At 46.1% G+C, this 17,057-nt stretch overlaps 1 protein-coding gene across 3 annotated transcripts in view; it reads left to right on the top strand.

Annotated features, from left to right (window-relative positions):
- The window catches only part of SYT16 (synaptotagmin 16), a 569,077-nt gene that overhangs the window by 120,537 nt on the left and 431,483 nt on the right, over positions 1 to 17,057 (top strand). Inside the window, exon 1 of one of the 3 annotated variants that reach the window (XM_069207388.1) lies at positions 10,228 to 10,327. The exons of the other annotated variants lie outside the window; for them this stretch is intronic. Coding sequence (XP_069063489.1) covers positions 10,273 to 10,327 — 55 coding nt within the window. The 5' untranslated portion in view covers positions 10,228 to 10,272. Of the gene's footprint in view, positions 1 to 10,227; positions 10,328 to 17,057 lie in introns of those variants that run through there. 3 annotated transcript variants of the gene reach the window in all.

Below are 17,057 nucleotides of genomic sequence, written 5' to 3'. Positions count from 1 at the left end.
AGCGGCACAGGCGTTGAAAGTAGGGGTGTTGGTGTTGTTCTCCAGAAGTTTAAAGAATGAATCAGGCACTCGCAGTAGGATTGAGTGAAAAAGATGTAGAAATTTTGGAAAGAATATTCATTTTAACGATATTACATTGCACAACTGGACTTATTGGAAGACAGCTCCATGCTCGCAGTTTAAGATAGACAGACCTCAAGAGGAAGTTGTAATTTAACCTGACTATAAGGTCAATGTTGGCAGTATAGACTCTCGCCTGCAGTCAGAGGCACAATCTAAGGTCAGTCATTTGTCACAGTGGGTCATGGCCAAACCAAAGAGAAATTGAAAACCCTCAGTTGACAATGGCAGGAATAAGGCAGCTTGGAGCAGTATGGCTCACGTGCCTAGGGGCCACCCGAATAGCCAGGAGCACTACACAAAACCCTGTCATCAATAGTACCACTCAGTTAAATCAACAGCCTGATATAAGACCAAGATTCACCAGGGCTGTGGATCCTCTTGTGGAACTTCCTGTTATATCCAATAGTCCAGCCACCTGCGTGAATACCAGCCATGAGACCCTTATCCCAGATGTTTTGGCTGAGATCGATAGTTCAAGTGCATCAATTATCAACCAGGCAGGCTCAGGCCCAATGTTCACTACAGAACTGGAGCCAACACTTTTGACAATCATTTTCTTGATGCAAGTCAAGCGCAATGAGGTGCTATAACACTATGCACAGGTACGTGCTGATAAGATAGAGCTGCAGCAATCTCTAGCAGCAATAACTGGAAAGGTATCCATACTCACTACTCAAGTTACAGAGTTGCAGAAAAGAGTTGCTGACACAGAAGAGGTCGGATTAGCTTCAGCAAATGCTATTAGGGGGCATGAGGCACAGCTGACTATGGTCGAAATCAAGATGAGGACTTGGAGAGCCGACAACAGTGGAACAATTTGGGAGTATTTGGGGTTCCAGATAAGAAAGAAGGGCCTGATCCCCAGGAGTTTGCACGTGCTTTCCCAGAACTGTCAGATGGGGACATGGATTCTCAAATTCAATGAGTACGCCATCTCCCAGCATGTCAAGAGGCCTCCAAATTATATAAGACTAAGGGGGTCATTATGACCCCGGAGGATGGCATTAATATGGAGGAAAGTAATTCCAACAGGCTGGTGGTACTTTTCTCCATATTAAGACATTGGCGGTTTAGCTAAAGCCAAACCGCCAATGTACCACACCGACCGCCACAGTGGTAATGACCGCCAGGCTGGAGACTTCAGTCTCTAACCCACCAGCCATCACTTGCCCACCTGCGGGATTATGACCCCACCTACCGCCATGGTTTTCGGGGCAACCTTACCACCATGAAAACCATGGTGGTAAGCACTATCAGTGTAAGAGAATCCCTTTCCTGTCACTGATAGGGGTCTTCCCTTCCCCCTCGCCAGAATCCCTCCCACCCCCTGCTCCCAGACTCCCCCTCTACATACATACATCTTCATTCACACATGAACACACACATACACATACTCATTCCCACATTCATCCACACATGCATACATCCATTTACACACACATCCACACACACACTGACATACATACAAGCACACATGCATTCACACAACTCAACATACACGCACTCACACATCCATACATGCACACACATACAACAAGCATCACACACCTGCATACACGCAGGTACAGACATACACACACACACACACCCCCACCCACACACCAACACAACACCCCCCTCCCCTGTCAGAGCACCCGACTTACCTGTTGTCAGGGGGTCCTCCGGCAGGAGATGGGATGGGGAGCTTCTGCCAGCAGCAGCGTCCGCCAGCAGAACACCGTCAGACCGTATCATGGGTCATGATGCGGTCTGTGGTGGTCTACTGGCGTGGCACTGCTGCTGGCAGCAGCGCCACCTTACCGCCATCTGCCGGCATGACCACAGCTGGATTTCCGCCAACCTTCTGGCAGAAATCCGTCTGTGGTCATAATAGGGCAGACGGCTGGTAGCCACGGCAACAGTCTTTTGGGGTCTGCGCCGCAGCGGTAGGCGGTTTTAACCGCCTGGGTCATAATGTGCCCCTAAGTCTCTGCCTCTATTGACATTCATAGAAAACTTTCTACTGAGGCAAGCAATACACCTTAAGGCTAGACCTTCAGCCCCTGTCTCTTTCAAATTTCTAAACTTTTTTGTGAGGTCAGATCTGTGTAGATATAATATGTGTCGCCGTTGGAAGCTCAAACAACTAATTGGCCCTTCAAGATTAGTGGGGCCCAGATCTTCTTCCAGGAGCCTTCAAGACTGAAGATAGTAGCAAGGAGCAGTGTGCTATTAATTCTCTATAAATCTTCTGTACATAGTGGATAATTAGGGCTCTAGGGTAACAATCCTGCTGCTCCTTATGGTCTGAGGTTTTGGGGGACGAAAAATATAGGTGTTAATGCAATCAAAACAAATCAAGACACTTTAATTTCTTGATGTGTAAATAATAAATATTTGTTGACACCCCACAATTTCTCTCATTTGTGTGTCCCATATAGTGTTATCTATAAAACAACATGTCTGCAACTCCACTGGTCTTCAAACAGTGACGCACTCTGGCTGCTGGTGCAGATAGAGGGTTAAGACCAAAACCCTTGAAATATCGAGCAACAAAAGAGCACTGCACTCCCGGAGGCTAAGTCATCCAACATCTTTATTAACGTGCAATTTAGAATTCCATCAGACTCCACAACGCGTTTCAACAATCTGTCTTTTTCAAGTGGTTTTGTCTGCTGCTAGCCCACCATCTTCACATTAAGGGCTTTTATACTGGATTCTGGGATTGGTAGTTAAGTCACTGATTACACCTGAGCCTGCTGACTTCATTTTAGCTTTTTTGGCACGATTTTTGCTCTTTCATTCAGTAGTAGATAGATTAATATCTCTTAGTGTTCATTATTTATAGTGCTTCGTGCCAATGCAAATATTATTCACATAATTCCCCAGACTCGGAGATTATTTCATTTGTTATTAATTCGTTTTTCAATTGTAGCGTGACTTAAAGTGCCAGCTATGCACAGTTCTTAACATATTGTTTAAAGTTCGCATCCGGACCCCAATTGCCACTGAATTTTCTTTCAATGGCGAGGCCGCATCGGCACCAACAGTTTTCACTCACAAACACTCACCAATGTTTATTGCTGAGGTTGTTAACTCTGTTTGAAGTTGCGCCAGGCGTAATTGAAGTAAGAATCCATTATTTCAAGTCTTCAAATGCTCAGTGCACACGCTGGAGATTAGTATCTCCTCGCCCACTTCAAATTCCTCGTATGATGTAACACAATCCTGTCGGTGCTGGGTGCTGCCACTGTGATTTATTTGCAACTCCACTGGTCTTCAAACAGTGACGCACTCTGGCTGCTGGTGCAGATAGAGGGTTAAGACCAAAACCCTTGAAATATCGAGCAACAAAAGAGCACTGCACTCCCGGAGGCTAAGTCATCCAACATCTTTATTAACGTGCAATTTAGAATTCCATCAGACTCCACAACGCGTTTCAACAATCTGTCTTTTTCAAGTGGTTTTGTCTGCTGCTAGCCCACCATCTTCACATTAAGGGCTTTTATACTGGATTCTGGGATTGGTAGTTAAGTCACTGATTACACCTGAGCCTGCTGACTTCATTTTAGCTTTTTTGGCACGATTTTTGCTCTTTCATTCAGTAGTAGATAGATTAATATCTCTTAGTGTTCATTATTTATAGTGCTTCGTGCCAATGCAAATATTATTCACATAATTCCCCAGACTCGGAGATTATTTCATTTGTTATTAATTCGTTTTTCAATTGTAGCGTGACTTAAAGTGCCAGCTATGCACAGTTCTTAACATATTGTTTAAAGTTCGCATCCGGACCCCAATTGCCACTGAATTTTCTTTCAATGGCGAGGCCGCATCGGCACCAACAGTTTTCACTCACAAACACTCACCAATGTTTATTGCTGAGAAAATTCAGTGGCAATTGGGGTCCGGATGCGAACTTTAAACAATATGTTAAGAACTGTGCATAGCTGGCACTTTAAGTCACGCTACAATTGAAAAACGAATTAATAACAAATGAAATAATCTCCGAGTCTGGGGAATTATGTGAATAATATTTGCATTGGCACGAAGCACTATAAATAATGAACACTAAGAGATATTAATCTATCTACTACTGAATGAAAGAGCAAAAATCGTGCCAAAAAAGCTAAAATGAAGTCAGCAGGCTCAGGTGTAATCAGTGACTTAACTACCAATCCCAGAATCCAGTATAAAAGCCCTTAATGTGAAGATGGTGGGCTAGCAGCAGACAAAACCACTTGAAAAAGACAGATTGTTGAAACGCGTTGTGGAGTCTGATGGAATTCTAAATTGCACGTTAATAAAGATGTTGGATGACTTAGCCTCCGGGAGTGCAGTGCTCTTTTGTTGCTCGATATTTCAAGGGTTTTGGTCTTAACCCTCTATCTGCACCAGCAGCCAGAGTGCGTCACTGTTTGAAGACCAGTGGAGTTGCAAATAAATCACAGTGGCAGCACCCAGCACCGACAGGATTGTGTTACATCATACGAGGAATTTGAAGTGGGCGAGGAGATACTAATCTCCAGCGTGTGCACTGAGCATTTGAAGACTTGAAATAATGGATTCTTACTTCAATTACACCTGGCTCAACTTCAAACAGAGTTAACAACCTCAGCAATAAACATTGGTGAGTGTTTGTGAGTGAAAACTGTTGGTGCCGATGCGGCCTCGCCATTGAAAGAAAATTCAGTGGCAATTGGGGTCCGGATGCGAACTTTAAACAATATGTTAAGAACTGTGCATAGCTGGCACTTTAAGTCACGCTACAATTGAAAAACGAATTAATAACAAATGAAATAATCTCCGAGTCTGGGGAATTATGTGAATAATATTTGCATTGGCACGAAGCACTATAAATAATGAACACTAAGAGATATTAATCTATCTACTACTGAATGAAAGAGCAAAAATCGTGCCAAAAAAGCTAAAATGAAGTCAGCAGGCTCAGGTGTAATCAGTGACTTAACTACCAATCCCAGAATCCAGTATAAAAGCCCTTAATGTGAAGATGGTGGGCTAGCAGCAGACAAAACCACTTGAAAAAGACAGATTGTTGAAACGCGTTGTGGAGTCTGATGGAATTCTAAATTGCACGTTAATAAAGATGTTGGATGACTTAGCCTCCGGGAGTGCAGTGCTCTTTTGTTGCTCGATATTTCAAGGGTTTTGGTCTTAACCCTCTATCTGCACCAGCAGCCAGAGTGCGTCACTGTTTGAAGACCAGTGGAGTTGCAAATAAATCACAGTGGCAGCACCCAGCACCGACAGGATTGTGTTACATCATACGAGGAATTTGAAGTGGGCGAGGAGATACTAATCTCCAGCGTGTGCACTGAGCATTTGAAGACTTGAAATAATGGATTCTTACTTCAATTACGCCTGGCGCAACTTCAAACAGAGTTAACAACCTCAGCAATAAACATTGGTGAGTGTTTGTGAGTGAAAACTGTTGGTGCCGATGCGGCCTCGCCATTGAAAGAAAATTCAGTGGCAATTGGGGTCTGGATGCGAACTTTAAACAATATGTTAAGAACTGTGCATAGCTGGCACTTTAAGTCACGCTACAATTGAAAAACGAATTAATAACAAATGAAATAATCTCCGAGTCTGGGGAATTATGTGAATAATATTTGCATTGGCACGAAGCACTATAAATAATGAACACTAAGAGATATTAATCTATCTACTACTGAATGAAAGAGCAAAAATCGTGCCAAAAAAGCTAAAATGAAGTCAGCAGGCTCAGGTGTAATCAGTGACTTAACTACCAATCCCAGAATCCAGTATAAAAGCCCTTAATGTGAAGATGGTGGGCTAGCAGCAGACAAAACCACTTGAAAAAGACAGATTGTTGAAACGCGTTGTGGAGTCTGATGGAATTCTAAATTGCACGTTAATAAAGATGTTGGATGACTTAGCCTCCGGGAGTGCAGTGCTCTTTTGTTGCTCGATAAAACAACATGTCTGTGCAAATTTAGTAGCACTTTCAATGGAAACTGTATTATGTGTAAATCACAGTTCACTACCACACAATGTGTTAGGAATATATTGGCAACAGTGTGCTCCAAAACACACCACTGGCCACAGACCATACTCTTGCCACACTCGTGCTTAATGGGTGAGACTTATTCTTTGTGTGACACTTGGATATTTCACAATACCTATGAATTCATTGCTGTAGCATGGTTGGCAGCACCTCCACTCTGAAACATTTTCTAGCACTACTGTTTGGCAGTGCCTTCAATAATTTTTTTTGGTGCAGGGCTTTCGAAATCCAGGTTTATTTTCCATTATTGTATCATCCACGTTAAGACTGGAACTTTTGGGAATTTAGGGAGTCTTATCACCAGTGTGACTGGGCAGCAAATGACAGCTATAATTGGATTATAATGGGTCCCTCACATTCTTGGGCACCTCCTGCGCTATTGTAGGCCCATTCCTAGGTTTGGACAGCGACAGAAAATGGGCCAGTCACCAAACTAAAAGTTGCTCCATTAGCACATCAGATAGTTACCTTAGAGGCACAAATTATAAAGTAGGGCATTTTTGAACTTGTAAAGAGAGACGCTGGATAGCGCTTTGCAAGGGATGGGAGACTTCCATGCATTTGCGTTTGCTAGAGGCAATGTTTGTGGCAATATCAGGGAAATCAGCAGGATAAACCGGCTGACCAGACCCCAAAACAGGCACACAAATCTCTAGAAAACTGTCCCGGACACTGACCTATTCACACTTGCCAACATTTCCAAACTGGGAAGTGGGAGATTTGGAAAACAAATTTGGGTAATGCATTTTCTCCAGAGGGTCATATTGAAACAAAGGTAATTTTAGGTGTGCAGTACCTAAAATAAAGACCATTTTGGGGTTCAAAACCCGGAGTCTCTCTCCTGAAATGGGTTTGTTGCCCCTCGGGCACTGCCTGATTGCCCTATCCCCTTTCCTGTGTTTATGGTTGAGGGGTGTTGGATTAAATTCTGACCTTTGAGGGAAGCATTGGCCGTTGTAAATTGAAACTGCATGGTAGTTTCCTAGTTATTTAAATGAAAAGCAAAAACCCAACAAGAAAGGAAATTATGACTATTCTTCTACCTTTCAAAGATATGTTTGTTTACTTGACTCAGTAGCTGAATTTATGTAAACGTATTATTAAGCTGAGGTAATAACAGTCAAAAGAGGCCATTTTCCTTGCTTGCCCCAGGACCACTGGCATTCTTGTTACGTTACTGCATTTTACCCACTGGGACATGGACCTTACTGTAGAAGAAGTGTATCTGCCTGTGAATAACTCTAGACATCTGTGCGCTTCATACCACTTCAGATTGATACCGCTTCAATCGTTGTAAGAGACATCCTAATAACTCCTGTTTGTATTATGTACAGACAGTAGAGGTTAATTCTGGATGAGATGATAGCCTACATTTTTGTACTGTATATTTAGCTTTCTAACATTTTGTACTTTTCTTATTATAAAAATAAAGCATTCAACTTGAGGATTTTGTTAAACCTTTTTTTTATTTTGAAGAAAAATTCACTGAACAATTCATTAACGGTGTGCATAGAATGGGGATAAACATGTTTTCTCTTATAGCTAGTGTTCGAACTAGAGGAACCTACAGTTATTGATTTGAGCCTAACAACATGCGTTTCTGAAACGATGACATATATCCTGTCAATTTTCATTAACCGAATACAGGGATGAAGACTGAAAAAAACATTCAGTAGTTTCACAATGTTTCTGTCTCATGATACTGTTCACAGTTTAAAATTCAGCGATACATTCTGAGTTATTTACATATTCTGGTACCTCGGTTGGTCACTGCATGAGCTGCTGGGTGGGAGGTCGAAGGAGGGAGTGAATTGAGGTCTTAGTTTTACCAGCAGAGACTGGGATGGGATTGGGGGTGGCTCCTGGGTGGATCTTACCACTGGTGTTTGTGTGACAGTGATTGATCTCAGAAGGGCAGAGGCCTTCTCATTTAGGACTTCCACAGCTCGATACCGAATTTAGGAAAACATTCATTAAAGTGCTGCAAAATGGCTTGTAACATGCTTCAGAAGTAGTGGAAATATCACAGGAGCTCAGGTCATCAGCTCTGCTGTCTGAGATAAACAATCAAGCGTGTTTTCATTCTTGGAATGAAAACGGAAACTGTTCTTAATTAAATGTTATGCCTCTATTGGGGCTGTGAAGGTGTGACACAGTGTAGTTAGACTTGTAAGTTTATGAACACCCACAAACATTTGGAAACTGAAATATGCACGTTCCATCTTGGAAATGGCCCGGAATTCACTCCACCTAACGGTTTGATTAGATCCCCTTCACGGACGGGAAGGGGAGAGGATCACCTGTAGATTGTGTGGGGGAGCATGGTTAGGGCTTTCTTCACTGAGAAAAATATTTCCCCGGTAGAGAAATAAAAAAGAAAAAACATGAATTGCACATTCAGCTGCTCTTCTCACTGCATGGAATTGTACTTTGATTGCAGTTCTGCATAGGGTTGTAGGCAGCCTTCAGAAAGTCACGACTGCCCTGTTTTGTGAATAGCAAAAAATGTAACGGTACCTTCTGGCAGAGTCACAAAAATTCCACACATACCTTTTGGGAATCTAGCCCTATAGGTAGAGCTGCTTTCACTTGAGACTGAGAGGGATTTAGTAATGAAACACAAAGTTGTTTTTTGTAAAACGCTCTGTCACTTTGTAAACCCGCTCACAAATAAAAAAGGGCATCAACTATGCAAGGGGAAATCTGCTCAGTCTTCTTCTCATATGAAACTAAAGTACATAGTTCTTGCAGATTAGAGAAAGCCAGAAACTTTGTGACACCTCGTCAACTGTTATTATCCATTCTGGACACATCATTGTCATAGCAGTTTAATTTCTAGCATTCTCATAGTCCAAGACGAAAATGTTTGAGGCTGTTTGTAGTAAATTCGCTTCTTCCTGTGGTCCTTTGAAGTGATGTTGTAAGTAGATGCCTACAGCCACTTTCAGGTTTTTAGTTATTGGGAATATTTAAATAGTGTGTTTGTTCACTGTTACCATTTCTATCAGAAACCGTGTAAAGTTTACAGATGTGGATTAGACCTTGAGCAGAGTGGGTGTTTACTTATCTGTTGCATTTGAAGTGAACCAGGTCTATAAACTCAAGAATGCAGGAGGTTGTCAAACATAAACCCAGTACAGGTGCATTGCGTACTTGGTGACATTGAGTCACCTTAGAAGTTTATTTTACACTTGATAGTAGTCATTAACAAGCATTGGCATAGCCAAATAATTCTGGTGTTAGATGACGATCTTTTAGTTTTGTAAATGCATGTTTTGTCATGGTTTTTACAAAACTTTATTGTTGAGAAAGTTATCAGGACCACATCGATCTAAAACAAAATATAGCTAAATACAAAAACAATTTTTGGTAACAAAAAACACCCATTGCTATTTTAGTCCCTGGCATTTAGACAAACTACTTTGTATGTGGATGTGCCCCTTATTAAAGGGCAGAATGCTGGCACTCACTGTGAAATTAGCCAATGGCTGAACTGGGTTCACTAATTGCCCCATGCTGTATGCTGCAGTGGGTAGAAGAAAAATGTGAATGACACAATAGCAAACCAACAGATGAAAAGGACTAGTCGAATGCCCCTATAACTAAGTATATTACACATCTAACTTTAGGAAAATCAAAAAGTCTTGGGTAAAATTATAACTAAAAAGTCCATTTATGGAGACTGATCTAAGAGGGAAAAAACTCTACTTTAGGATGTGTAGGGTACACAGGCTCTCCCAGTAGTCTCTTTTTGCAGCACCTAGTATAACTTTTAGCATTTATAAAGGAGGGAGTGCTTTCTTGTGAAGGCCAATACGCTTGAAAGGAAATAGGATCAAACACAAAATTTTTAGATAAGGACAAAAGAAAGGAAAGGAAATTCAAAGATCAGTGGATACTGAAAGGCAGGAAACTAATGTAGCTGGCAATTAGCATGGAGGAAAGATGCTGGCGCTAGATTACACCGCGTCTGGATGCCTGTTTCCCAAGTACGAAGCATTCACCAGACCCCCTGCACATTGGAAGATGCTGGTTCCTTCACAGGAGCACTAAAAGAAAGAGCTCCGCATTTCGATATTTGTTATTAGAGAATACATTCTATGGGACAGTAGGAGAAAGCGATGGCCTGGAAGAATGATACCAGCAATGACAAGTTTTCAGAGATAGCGGTTTACAGTAGGTATTACTGTTGCTATCAACTTTACCCTAATGTGTCTACCGTCTCTTGTTTACCAGACTCTCTTTGGAAAGATCTTGCTACTAAAATTTAAGGTCGAACTGTACAAAGAACGTTTAAATGCTAAGTTAGTCCAAAAACACCGGGTTCTCTTGGAACCGCTATTATTAGTTCATATTCTTAGATTTGAATTTGATGTTGCACAGCAGTGCTGAAAGATGTGTATTTTTTTAGATTTTAGGGATTTTGGTTCTGGACGTTCATCATTTCAAAGTCCACAGTGGTGGTGTCTCTGAATTCCTTGCTCCTTAGTCTTAATCCTCGCACCTTGTTGGGTTATCTCCGATTATCCATCCCCTTCATTTCATCATTTAGGAGTTTGTAAGCTGCTGATGTGCGCTTCCTAAACCCCTAGACTTCAGCGCTAACCTGATGGCTGACCGCTCTTGGCTTCCACTTCAGAGTCACAGTCCACTTCAATGGGGGCTGTTGCTTGTTCCTTTTGGGTTCTGCCCCATCTGCCACTCGCCATGTCGGTGGCTCCATCTCACTTTCTGTGAATGACAGTTGCGTTGCCAGGGGCGCAGGGACAGCGAGCCACTGACTAGGAAGAAACCTGGCACGAGCTCCCCGCCCCCACCCCTCCCCCCCACCTGCCTGTTCCCAAAACAATGGTTGGTCAGTAAATAGAAAACATATTCATTTCTCCTTGTAGGGTGTGCTTTAACATCCTGGTTACTTTCATGTTTTCTCTGAGAAAGGACACATGGCTGGGGCACCCACCAATAATCATTTGTTGGCAGTACTCAAACTTTAGTGATTTGCAATGCTATGTGGTCTGGTAACACTGTCTCTTTATATAGCTTATATTAACAGGACCCTGTGCATTACACCCTGCAATACTGGCAGCAACAGGGTTTTTTCTGTCCCAGACAGACATTTGAATTTGCAAACCAAAGTCCGGGTTCACAAAAACAAACTAGATTGTTGGGGAATAAGCTCCCTCTTCCAGTGAGGTTCCTTGATTTTTAAAATGTTGCTTCCAGGAACAGCCCTTAAACTCAGGTTTAGGAAGCATCATCAATATTGCACTGGTACAAGTAATCAATGTCTAATTTTTCATGCAACAACAAGTTTCATCTCATTAAATAAAAATAATTATACACCCAAGCTTCTCTTTTGCTGAAAAAAAATTGTATTCTCAAATCACAGTGTTTCAAACAAAGCTAGTCTAGTGCCGATAGTGTAGTGCTTATAGTGGTGCAAATATTTACAGCTGAACATAACATTACGGGTAACTCAAAGGTTGTCTCGCACCTAGATATTGGATGAGAATCCTGAAGTGAGCCTTTGTATAGATTTATCTATTTAATTTTATTTAATTTACGTTTCATGAGAATGATAGACGTGGATTAGTTTGTATCGGTGCAATATTGACGATACTAGCTGTGTTGAAATGAGTCCCATGGGTCCGTTAACATATGAGTTTTACACATCCATGTTGAGAGCGTGCACTTTAGTCCTAGACAAAAAAAAATGTCAATATATATATATATATAACTATTTTAATGTGCTTTGAAAGCGTTGGTTGTGTAATGCTTAGGCTTACCTTTCTAACTTCGTCTCTTATTCATAGTAAACTATCAGGTTTTTAAAAAATGCCCTGCAGCAGAAATTCAAAGCAAGATAGCCTATTATATGTAATGAATGACCAGCGCACTCTGTTGGGTCCTATCTCTGTGAGTGACAGCATTCTGTGAAACTGCAACGTTATCACCCACAGAGAAAGCAGCCCCTTTGGGTTCCAGTGAGTTGAGGGCAGTTGTATGCCTTTCTCTTGTAAACGAACACTTTGAATGTTTTTGCATAAATGAATTACAAAAATATTCAAGGATGTCAGCCTCTGTGCATGCTTGGCCCGACATATATATTTGTAAATTTCTTTGAATTCTTCATAGGCTACAGTAACATGGTTACTGGTGAACCTATCAGCACACCCGAGGGCAGATTTAAGAAAAGTGGCGCTGCACCGAATGCAGCGCCACTTTCCTTGCGCCCCTTAGTGCCCCCCCTACCGCCACAATGTGTGCGATGTATCTAAGATACGCTGCACCATGGTGCAGGGTAGGGGGCAATAGCAATACGGCGCACCATGGTGCAGGGTAGGGGGCAATAGCATCACATTTTTTGACGCTATTGATATACTGTTCAGGGTTAGCCAAAATGTTGGCGCTAATCCTGAACAGTACATAGGGGCTCATTGTAAACAATGGTGTGCCCCCTTTAAATGCCTGCTCTGAGCAGGCGTTAAAAGTGCCGAACAAAATGGCGCAAAGAAATCTCTTGGATTTCTTTGCGCCATTTTTTCAGCCCCTAACAGGGGAACATCCCCTTTGCATACAAATCAAATCAAATCAAATCATTAACATTTATAAAGCGCGCTACTCACCCGTGCGGGTCTCAAGGCGCTAGGGGGGAAAAAAGGGGGGGTTATCGCTGCTCGAACAGCCAAGTCTTTAGGAGTCTCCGGAAAGCGGAGTGGTCCTGGGTGGTCCTGAGGCTGGTGGGGAGGGAGTTCCAGGTCTTGGCCGCCAGGAAGGAGAAAGATCTCCCACCCGCCGTGGAGCGGCGGGTGCGAGGGACGGCAGCAAGTGCGAGGCCAGCGGAGCGGAGGGGGCGGGTGGGGACGTAGAAGCTGAGGCGTCTGTTGAGGTATTCCGGTCCCTTGTTGTGGAGGGCTTTGTGTGCGTGGGTGAGAAGACGGAAGGTGATCCTTTTGCTGACTGGGAGCCAATGCAGGTGTCTCAGGTGTGCGGAGATGTGGCTGTTGCGGGGTACGTCGAGGATGAGGCGGGCCGAGGCGTTTTGGATGCGTTGCAGGCGGTTTTGGAGTTTGGCGGTGGTCCCGGCGTAGAGGGTGTTGCCGTAGTCCAGGCGACTCGTGACAAGGGCGTGGGTCACGGTTTTTCTGGTGTCGGCGGGGATCCAGCGGAAGATCTTGCGGAGCATGCGGAGAGTGAGGAAGCAGGCGGAGGACACGGCGTTGACTTGCTTGGTCATGGTGAGAAGAGGGTCCAAGATGAAGCCGAGGTTGCGGGCGTGGTCTGCGGGGGTCGGTGCGGTGCCGAGGGCCGTGGGCCACCAGGAGTCGTCCCAGGCGGACGGGGTGTTGCCGAGGATGAGGACTTCCGTTTTTTCAGAGTTCAGCTTTAGGCGGCTGAGCCTCATCCAATCTGCGACGTCCTTCATACCCTCTTGTAGGTTGGTCTTGGCGCTGGCGGGGTCCTTGGTGAGGGAGAGTACAAGTTGGGTGTCGTCGGCGTAGGAGGTGATGATGATGTCGTGCTTGCGTACGATGTCGGCGAGGGGGCTCATGTAGACATTGAAGAGTGTCGGGCTGAGCGATGAGCCTTGAGGTACGCCGCAGATGATCTTGGTGGGTTCTGAGCGAAACGGAGGGAGGTAAACTCTTTGGGAGCGGTTAGCGAGGAAGGAGGCGATCCAGTCCAGGGCCTGGCCTTGGATCCCGGTGGAGCGTAGGCGGGTGATTAGGGTGCGGTGACAGACGGTGTCAAAGGCAGCCGAGAGGTCGAGGAGAATGAGGGCGACTGTTTCACCGTTGTCCATCAGGGTTCTGATGTCGTCTGTGACTGAGATGAGGGCGGTTTCCGTGCTGTGGTTGGTTCGGAATCCGGTTTGTGAAGGGTCGAGCAGGTTGTTGTCTTCCAGGAAGGTGGTCAGCTGTTTGTTGACGGTCTTTTCTATTACCTTGGCTGGGAAAGGTAGAAGAGAGATGGGGCGGAAGTTTTTCAGGTCGCTTGGGTCAGCCGTAGGTTTCTTTAGTAGGGCGTTGACTTCAGTGTGCTTCCAGCATTCGGGGAAGGTAGCAGAAGAAAAAGAAGAGTTGATGACGGTCTGGAGGTGCGGGGCGATGATGTCGTCGGCTTTGTTAAAGATGAAGTGCGGGCAGGGGTCCGAAGGGGCGCCGGAGTGGATAGAGTTCATGATGGATTTGGTTTCTTCCGTGTTGATGTGGGTCCAGTTGTTGAGGGTGATGTCCGGGGAAGCGGGTTCAGTGGTGTATGGTTGGGTCTGGTGTCCGAAGCTGTCGTGGAGGTCGCTGATCTTGCGATGGAAGAAAGTGGCGAGGGATTCGCACAAATCCTGTGAGGGCGTGACGGCGTTGGCGCTGGCGCTGGGGTTGGAGAACTCTTTGACGATGCTGAAGAGTTCTCTGCTGTTGTGGCTGTTTTTGTCTAGTCTGTCGGTGAAAAAGTTCCTTTTGGCAGTGCGGATCAGGTGGTGGTGTTCGCGTGTAGCGTTCTTGAGGGCGGTCATGTTGTCCGCGGTGTGGTCCTTGCGCCAGGCCTTCTCAAGGGCACGACAAGTTTTCTTTGATTCTTTGAGGGTGTCAGAGAACCAGAGAGGTTTTTTGGTGTTGGTCTGTCGATGCGTGCGTTTGAGGGGAGCAAGGTTGTCAGCGCAGTTGGAGATCCAGTTTGTGAGGTTGAGAGCTGCGTCGTTGGGGTCGGTGGTGAGGGTGGGTTGGTTGGCGGCGAGAGCGGAGAAGAGTTGCTCTTCAGGGATCTTGTTCCACTGTCGACGAGGGGTGGGTTGAGTGCGGAGGTGGGAGGTCTCGCGTCGGAATGTGAAGTGGACGCAGCTGTGGTCGGTCCAGTGTAGGGCAGAGGTGTGGCTGAAGAAGACGTGTTTGCTGGCGGAGAAGATAGGGTCGAGCGTGTGTCCGGCGATGTGGGTGGCGGTGTTCACCAGTTGTTTGAGGCCGAGGTTGGCGAGGTTGTCGAGCAGGGTGGTGGTGTTGGGGTCGTTGTTTTGTTCCAGATGGAAGTTGAGGTCGCCTAGGAGGATGTAGTCCGGTGAGGCGAGGGCGTGCGGGGAGATGAAGTCGGCGATGGCGTCGCTGAAAGAGGCGCGAGGTCCGGGAGGAAGGTAGACGAGGGATCCTCTGAGGGTGGTCCTTGGGTCGGTGCGAATCTGAAAATGCAGGTGTTCAGCGGCGAGGGGGGGGTCTTCGGTGGAGGTGGTGACGCTGATGGAGTCTTTGAAGATGATGGCGACACCTCCTCCTACTTGGTTGGTGCGGTCTTTTCTGGAGATCTTGTAGCCTTCGGGGATGGCGGTAGCGATGTCTGGAGCAGAGGAGGCGTTCATCCATGTCTCCGTGATGAAGGCGACGTCCGGGGCTGTGGAGTCCAGGAGGTCCCAAAGTTCAACGGCGTGCTTGTGGACGGAACGAGCGTTGATCAGGATGCACTTGAGGTGGTTGATGGCGCGTGGGCTTGTGGTCGTGGTAGTTGCGTGGTGGAAGATGCGTTTGCAGGAGTTGCAGGCGAAGGGTCCATGGGTGCGTTTGGGGTGAGCTAGGAAGCAGGTTTTGGAGCGCCCTGGGTTGAGGGCGTGGAGGGTGGTGGGGTCGTAGCGGATCAGCGGGGCTTGGGGGAGCTGGGGACCAGGGGTCGTGGCGCTAGGCGCGGGCCAGGCGCAGACGGGCTTGCCTCTGGCGCGCCTCCGGCGCGCCAGCGGCGTGCCCGCTGCGCGCGCCCACTGCGCAGTCGCGCAGCGGCCGCCATAAGAGGTAGGAGGGGGGGGAGGGGTCAGCTGGGGGCGAATGGGAGCTGGGGGGCGGGGGCGTGCAGGAGGTCGCGGCGGGAAAGCGCGAGGGAGGGGGGGACAGGTAGAGTGAGGAGCTGGGGGAGGGGGTTTAGGGTGGAGGAGGGTGAGTGTTAGGAGGTTTGGAGATTAGGGAGAGAGATAGGAGTAGGGTTGTGAAGATAGGGGAGGGGGGGTTGTAGAGGTGGGTGAGGGAGAGAGGTAGAGTGAGAGGATAGGGAGATAGGTAGTAGAGGGGGAGGCGGGAGGGTGGGAGAGATAGAGAAATAGATAGAGAAAATAGATAGAGAAGTCGATAGATAGGGAAATAGATAGATAGACAGATAGGTAGGTAGGAGGAGGTGGAGAGTGGGGGAGTTAGATAGTGAGATAGGGAGCTAGAGAGATAGGAAGATAGGAGGAGTGAGGGAGGTAGATAGCGAACGGGTTAGCTAGGGGTGAGAGAGGGGGAGGCGAGTGAGGGAGGGGGATGAGGAAGGAGCAGGAGGGCAGGCTCGGGGGAAGAAGACGGAGGAGGTAGAAGAGCCGAAGACAGAAGAACAGAAGACCGGAAGAGCAGAGAAGAACAGAGAAGAACAGAGAAGAACAGAGAAGAAGAACACAGAAGCACCGAGAAGAACAGAGAAGAAGAACACAGAAGACCGGAAGAACACAGAAGAACAGAAGGGAAGAACAGAAGAACAGAAGAGAAGAACAGAAGAACACAGAAGAAGATTGCAGAGGGGGAGTGAGGAGGAAGAGACAGAGAGGAGGAAAAGAAGCAGGAGCAGGAGAGAAGGCGAGTGGCGCGGGGCAGGGCGAGGGGCTGGGAGGAGCGGGGTACTTACAGTTAGGTGGGTCTCAGGAACACAGGAACTCGGGAACTTGGAGGAGCTGCAGCGGCAGGGGGAGCGACCTACCCTTGGGTCATGCATAATGTAGTGCAAAGGGTTACAAAGTGGCGCAATGAATGCATTGCACAACTTTGCACATATGTCACGGGGAAAAGGCCCCCTTAGTGCCGCCTTAATGTAAAAAAAAATTACGTTAAGGCAGCGCTAAAGTGGCGTTAGGCCCTCTTAAATCAGGGCCCCGGCCCCTATTGGTGAGAGGCAGTCC

The sequence above is a fragment of the Pleurodeles waltl genome, chromosome 9 (assembly GCF_031143425.1).
Source record: "Pleurodeles waltl isolate 20211129_DDA chromosome 9, aPleWal1.hap1.20221129, whole genome shotgun sequence".
Lineage (NCBI taxonomy): Eukaryota > Metazoa > Chordata > Amphibia > Caudata > Salamandridae > Pleurodeles > Pleurodeles waltl.
The sequence above is the reverse complement of the archived record's forward strand: the minus strand, read 5'-3'. Positions and strand labels throughout refer to the sequence as shown.